The sequence below is a fragment of the Micropterus dolomieu genome, linkage group LG13 (assembly GCF_021292245.1).
Source record: "Micropterus dolomieu isolate WLL.071019.BEF.003 ecotype Adirondacks linkage group LG13, ASM2129224v1, whole genome shotgun sequence".
NCBI lineage: Eukaryota > Metazoa > Chordata > Actinopteri > Centrarchiformes > Centrarchidae > Micropterus > Micropterus dolomieu.
In genome coordinates this window covers 409,288-416,587 of record NC_060162.1, presented here as the reverse complement: position 1 = coordinate 416,587, position 7,300 = coordinate 409,288, and the positions used below count along the sequence as shown (strand labels likewise).

At 42.1% G+C, this 7,300-nt stretch overlaps 1 protein-coding gene across 1 annotated transcript; it reads right to left on the bottom strand.

Annotated features, from left to right (window-relative positions):
• Positions 1-1,627: 1,627 nt before the first annotated feature.
• Positions 1,628-5,245, bottom strand: LOC123982164. The gene is made up of 2 exons (XM_046067584.1): positions 5,097-5,245; positions 1,628-3,233 (listed from the first exon to the last, which is right to left on the bottom strand). Exons 1-2 carry the CDS (start codon positions 5,243-5,245, stop codon positions 1,628-1,630), a joined length of 1,755 nt encoding a protein of 584 aa, XP_045923540.1.
• Between the last annotated feature and the right edge of the window lie 2,055 nt (positions 5,246-7,300).

Here is a 7,300-nt window from a genome sequence, read left to right as displayed (position 1 = left end):
TGATTTCCTCGGGCAGGCTGTTCCAGAGCCTCGGGGCCCTGACAGCAAACGCTCTGTCCCCTTTAGTTTTCAGTCGAGACTCTGGAACAGACAACAGACCTCTGCCCGAGGATCTCAAGGTACGTGCTGGTGCGTATGGGACTAAAAGGTCAGAAATATAACAAGGCGAGAGGCCATGAAGAGCTTTAAAAGTGATCAATAGAATTTTAAAGTCAATTCTAAAACATACTGGGAGCCAGTGTAATGAAGCTAAAATAGGAGTAATGTGGTCATATTTCTTTGTTCTGGTTAAAAGCCTGGCAGCTGAGTTCTGGACAGTCTGGAGTCGATCAGTAGATTTTTGGGTTAAACAGGTGAAAAGGCTGTTGCAATAATCCAGGCGTGATGAGATGAAGGCGTGTAAAATGGTCTCGGTGTCCTTAAAAGTTAACATAGATCGAATTTTTGCTATATTTCTAAGTTGATAAAAACACGATTGAACAAGCTTTGTGGTGTGCTGCTCGAAATTTAAATTACTATCAAACCAAACACCAAGGTTCTTTGCCACAGGCTTAATGTGATTTACTAGGGAACCATATATAGGACCATGTATATGACGCCGACCATGTTGAGCACTGCCTGGACAACACACTGCAGTCAGGGGCTTCTCTATAGGGTAACCATGGATATGTGGCGCTATCTGGTGGATGATATTAAAAACGACAATTTTGGGTCAGGATGATGGGTAGATGAAATAGAAGTCAGTTTTCATGTTTTAATGGCCCTGCCCTCAAAGAATTATGTTTTATGGGTTTAAATGGGATGGTTTCCATCCAAACCCATCACTTGAGGTACGAATTAGTAGTCTGCATTGCATAATATCATATGTAAGGAACAATGGGTAAAAACAAAAAATCATAAAAAAATTTTTTTGCCCAAATACAAGCCATAACAAATACAAATACAGCACTAACAAAGTCAAAATGATCCAAAAAAACAACACAGAAAAAACTAAAATGTCCTAGTTCAGGCATAAGAGTGTGAAAATTGAGTACTTCTGCCATCACTGTATTCGACGTGAAAAGAATAAACTAAATAACTAAAGCAGATCACCTCAGAACATCCCCAGTTAATGATTTACATCAACAGTCATTCCCCTAAAATATTCTGTTTAAATATGCAGATTAGCTTGTTTTGGTTCATTTAGAAGCACTCTAAAGATGAAGACAGGCGGAGGGTAGTAGGATTAAAACAAACCCCATCTAAATGTGTATTATGTAAGTTTTCTTTCCATTCGAGTAAAAGAAGACATGGAAGCAAAACAGACCAAAGTCTCAAAATTAACCACTACATGAAGTGTCCTGCATTAAACAGCAACTTCATACAACTAGTTTGTTATATGCTGACAGATCTTTACATGATGCAGACAGATGGGAAACTAAATCCTTGTCACCATCAGTTACTACATATATACAAATTTTTTTTTTAAATAATAATCGGAAAGTGTCTTTTTTTTTCACCTGCCCCCCTGCTGCCATGTGATACAGTCAAAAGCTGCAGAAAAAGAGAGGAAGTAACCCCTGATGAAAAAACTGTTTTGATGTTTAAAGAGTTTAGACAATTGACAGATCAGTATGATGTCGGTCCCCTATTTCTTTGATTCTGTAGCTGCTTTAACAGCTACTGTTAGTTTGTATTGAGGTGCTGCTCTGGGCCCTTTATCATCTTTAAGTTTCATCTCCTCCAGTTTCTGGACCTTCTCTGCGTCTCCTTTCTCCTTCATCTTCTCAATCAGGAAGTCCAAGTGGACAAGAGTGGACAGTGAATCAACATTCAGGGCGATTTGATTCAGTTTGACAACAAACTCAAAGGACTGATTAAGCCACTGCTCTTTTTCTGTCTGAAGTTCTTCTATTTGATTTTCTAAAGTTTCCAAAAGGCTTGTTGTCTCCTCACATCCTGCTTTACCTCTTTCATACTTCTCTTTCACATCTCTCAGGGTCTTCTGAACTTTCCTTGTCTTGTTCACAAACCTCCACTTTTCTTTCACATGATCTGATACAGGACATCTCCTGGTACATACAGTGCAGCGGCCATCTTTTATGACCTCACAGCGTCCTGGACTCCATGTCAGTGTGCATGGATAGTGACAGGTCTCCTCACAGACTGTACAGCAGACAGCTCCATTAAAAAAAAAAAACCACATCCCCCCACCTCTGATATTTTCTTTTTCTTTGTAGATCTCATCAACTTCTACAGTGAACTTCTCATTTCTCTTCTTCTCTTCTTCATGTTTCTTCAGAGGTTCCTGAGTCTGTTGGTTTTCTCTCTGTTTTTGTTCAGTTGACTCAACTCTCTCTTTCAGGTTTTGGATGCAGGCTGTCAGTCTGATTCGAGCCTTCAACACTTTAATAGTTTTTATCACACTTTGAGCATCAGATTGTTCTAGAAAGTATGTAAATTCATTCATTCCTCTCATTGATGTTTCCCATGCAGTCTTTAAAGCTGACTTGTTTCCCTGTGTTCTCTCTGTGTTCTGGCAGTTATTAAACAGGAAGTAAACAGGCTGATTCTTTTCATTTCTGGCATACTTCATGTTTGCCTCTTCCAGGGCTTTCAGAGCATTTTCAGGTATCAGACCATCTGAGTGTGTGATGAGAGCAACAATGTTCTTCTCCATGTTTTTTCCAAACAGAGACACCACTGAATCAAAGACGTACCTCTGTCGCTCATCCAGATGATTCACACTCGCTTTCAGCACCAGACCCACTGCATTAATGTCATGAACTCCGTCCTCTGAGCGGAACCAGTCTAATAATTTAAAACTGACGATGGCATCTTGTTTGATCCCTCTGGTGTCTCCGTATCCAGGAGTATCGATGATGGTCAGAGAGTAGGGCAGAGTTTCACCTTCAAAACCAAAGACCTGGTACACCATCACATCTGATGTCTGACTCTCTGTTTGGTTTCTCTTCTCCTCCTCTACGATCTTAAACCAGACATCATCCTCCCACTTCACTCCCATGGCGTAGTTGACCAGAGTGTTGACCAGAGTAGATTTTCCTGCTCCTGTTTCACCCACAAGCAAAATGGTCTTGTTCATCCTTTTCACATTTCTTTCACCGAGAGTCATTCTTCTTAGAGATCCAATGTTCTCTTTCTTTGGTCTCAGCTGGTAGACAGCAGGAGGTCCTGGTTGGATCAGAACACTTTTGGAAATGATGTCCTCATATTTCAGTGATGTGTCCGTATTCCTGTAGAAAAAGCAGATCATTTACACATTTTAATTTAAATAGATTTTACCCTTCTGTCCTGTACATCTCATGCACTACAGCTCAACATGTTATTACATGGTTTATAATCAGGGGTGCACAAAACTAGTGCAATGGTGTGCATGCGTGCTAAAGAGAAGCGCTTTTGGGTACCAACATTTTTTGGGGACGGGGACACATTTACTTAATAAAGTAAGGTTTTTCTCTAAGTGTGTTCCAGAATTATTAGTTATTAAATGTCTTTCCAGTTGGCTTTTCCCCAAAACATTAAATCCAGCTAATAATGTTACCTTAAGTTTAAGTTAACAAGCTTACATTGTTTCTCCATCCACATCCACACATCTTCCTAACAGTTGGCGGAACAAAATAAATGAAGAACAAAGTCATGCAATTCTTTTTCTGTTGGCCTTTCACAAAGTGAAACATGCACGTCCTATGCGCTCATATGAGGAGGATATCCTGCTTTTCAAAAGGCTTGGAATCAATGTCAGGGCCGCATGTCAGTCAGGAGAAGGGGGCACATGCCTTTTGCAGTGCATCGGACAGATCAGCTCAGAGTTGAGTAAAACAATTAAAGGCAGAGGCATTATGTGGTGTGCTATTTGATGGATCAAAAGACATATCAAAAGTGGAGCAGGAAATTGTGTACATAGTGTCAGTGTCCAGCAGCAGAGAGTTTTCCTCAGATTTCCTTGGATTCATTCATTTGGGTGATAATCGAGTGGTGCAGCCTATTATTATTCCAATTATTCCATGCCTATGGAAGAAGTTTGTGCAAACTGACAGAGCTGCTGTGAATGTGGGAGGTGACATAACCAAATTACATCAGATTGTGGCCATCAGGGATTTCCTTGTGCAGATATTGTATACCACCGACACTACCGACACAATGGAAAATCAGCTGATCGCATACAGTGCAACATTCTGCTGGATAATGAAGGCAAGTACAGAACAGAAACAGTTTCAAATGCTCATGCAGACAAGGATACGATTGATGGATTGAGAGTTCTCTTTTTCAAGAGTATGAAAGCAGATTCTCTCAAGTCATGTAATCACTTTTTAAGTTTTAATCCTTCAACTTGGCCTCAAAAAAATGCAAGACTTGCACAGTTTTGACAAAATTACATAATTCAGAAATATGAAATATACTTGTGTGTTGACAGCAGACAGCAAATCGCAGGCTTAAGAGGCATCATCATCTACCATTTTCAAGATAAATTAAGTTAGTGAGGAGAACAGTCAGGAAGAAAGTGATGACGACAGCTTGTGGGTAAATGTGAGGCATAAAGTGTGAGTTCCATGCAGCATCTCTAAGTGCTTCCTTGAGAACCAGACTGAAAATAGCCAAAAATGACCCTTAAATCCTGTTGGGTTTAGAGCATCACTTCCAGAGATGTATCATGTGCAGGCGTACTTTTGCAGGTCTGGACATGATACATCTGCCACAAACATTGTACTAGGGGGCGCTAGCAAGCCATTTTGCAACTACCAGTAATGTCTCTGCAATCATCAATCACAGTATGACCGGGCCGCCTTGCTCTGCATTAAGATACATAAGCAGGACTTTTGTATTACCCGGGACAGATTTTCTGAGTCTTTCCCTCCTAAACTGGAGTGCCACGCGCCATCGCCGGAATACTTGTTGCTTACCCGGCACCGCGGTAGGAGCAGGAAGCGGGGATCTAGGGCTGGGGTCCAGGTCTGGAGGAGAAAGTGGCGATCCCGTGGTTTTCCATCTGAGCCAAATGGATCTAGAGCTCCCGGGAGTGAGCGGTGCCTGAGGCCGGTTCAGGTCTGCGAGTCTGATCGGGACATGTTCTGTGTGTCATCACCTGTGTGGAGCACCTCCGACCGGACCCCACCAGCGTGTTCTGTGCCCGGTTATCTGTCGGATGGATCATGCCATCCAGCCTGTCCCAGACCAGCCCTCTACCAGGATTGCACTTCTCACTGCTCGCTCCATTGCAAGCAAGGCTTTTACCCTGAACAACCATTTCGCTAAGGAGAACTTGGATTTTCTATTCATTACGGAGACGTGGCAGCGTGAGAACGAACACCTTCATCTTAAAGAACTGTGGTCCCTGGACTGTGTTTGGAACTCCCTAGCTTTCGCCTCATGGAGGCGGCCTTGCTTTGGTCTTTCGGGATTCTTTCTGTTGCAGTTTGATGGACACCGCTTCGTCCGACTCCTTTGAGCTGCAGATGTGTAAGGGGTTTGGGATTTCTCTGCCTCTTTTAAACCTCGCTCCTTTATTGAATGTGATGTTGATTTATTTGTGCAAAGTTTTAACGACCACTGTCGGTTTTGGATTTGGTATCACCTGTTAAAAAGATTTCAGGGTCACAGAAGAAGGCCTTTCCATGGATAAATGATAATATTTGTAGTTTTAGGAGAAAATGTCGGAAGACTGAGCGTCAGTGGAAAGCCACTAAATTAGAGGTACACAGACTCCATTTAAAAGACATGATGCTAGATCTAAATGAATTGATAAAGCAAGCTCGCTCAGGTTATTTTTCTAATCTTGTGTCAGGAAAAAAGAAAAATCTAAAAATCTTGTTTGACACCATTGAAAAGTTTACTGCACCACCAGCCACTCTTGTGCCTGTGTACACACATGAGGACTGTACAACTTTTTGATGTTTTTCTTGAACAAAGTGCATGACATTAGGGCCAGTGTTAATCCTCCACTCATTCATGGTTGTTTTATTGAGTTCTCACCGATGTCGTCTTGGTCGTCCTTCGCTCCTGTCAGCTTACAGGATGTGAAGACCATAACAAGAAATATGAAACCGTCTTCGAGCCCTGCTGACATTGTCCCAACGAATCTATTTTTGAAAATATTTGATATTGTCGGCCCCTGTGTGGAAAAATAATAAATCTGTCACTTAAATCTGGCTCACTTCCCAACTACTTCAAACACGCTGTGGTGAATCCAATCCTTAAAAAGCCCAGTCTTGAACCTTCAGAACCTATAAACTACAGGCCCATATCTAAACTTCCATTTATCTCCAAAATTTTGGAAAAAGTAGTGGCATGCCAGCTGACCTCCGTTATGGAGCAGCACAACTTGTTTGATACTTTTCAATCTGGCTTTCGAAAATCACACTCTACTGAAACAGCTCTTCTCAAGCTATGTGATGATGGCAGCAGACTCCTGCGGAGTTGCACAAGGTTAAGTTTTGGGGCCTATTTAGTTTTTACTGTACATTTTGCCACTTGGTCAAATTATCGGCTGTTTCAAGGATGTATCATACCATTTCTACGCTGACGAAGTTCAGTTGTATTGTTCTTTTAATGATGGCTTTTAATAATGAATGTTTCTAGAGTGTGTGTCCTCCATCAAAGACTGGCTAGCCACAAACTATTTGCAGATAAATTCAAACAAGACTGATATGCTGATTTTTGCCCCAAACCATAAGATCCCGCTGATCAAACAGCACCTTGGCTCTCTGTGCCCTTCTGTCAAATCCAGCCTCAGAAACCTGGGTGTTGTGTTTGACCAGGCCATGTCCCTGGAGACACACTCAAAACAGCTCATTCGAAATTGCTTTTGTCACCTTAGGAACATCTCTAAAATTCGCTAAATGTTGTCAAAGAAGGATCTGGAAATGATAACTCACTCTTCGGTTCTTAGAGGTGACTGATGGTTGTTCCACTTCGGAACCGGTATCCGTAGTCAGTCTTTGTGATGATCTGGCTGAGGGGGTTCAGGCCTATGCAGAACAGCAGCGGTGCATCGCCTTGGTATATGCCGTACTTGATGGTGACTTGTGGCTTTGTTTTGGCTTCCAGACTTGTTTTCCACAGCCCCATTGAGTTCATGATGAAGGTTATTAGTGTCCTGTGATCTTGTACATTTCCAAGCATTCCAGTGTCCATGTATGTGGCATTGAGTCGTAGGCTTTCTTGTAGTCAATCCAGGCAGTGCACAGATTGGTCTGCCTGGTCTTGCAGTCTCGAGTGACTGCTCAACCAGTAGCTGGTGCTTGGCTCCCCTAGTATTACTACCCATTCTCTTCTGGGCTCTGTCCATGTATTGAGCCATGTG

What these genes read in the sequence shown, in the direction of transcription:
- LOC123982164 (XM_046067584.1), bottom strand. Translation starts at nt 5,245, where the DNA reads ATGGTTGTTCAGGGTAAAAGCCTTGCTTGCAATGGAGCGAGCAGTGAG. An exon ending in CTGGTGGGGTCCGGTCGGAG is followed by an intron (nt 3,234 to 5,096) that starts GTGCTCCACACA and finishes CTTTTTCTACAG; the next exon opens with GAATACGGACACATCACTGA.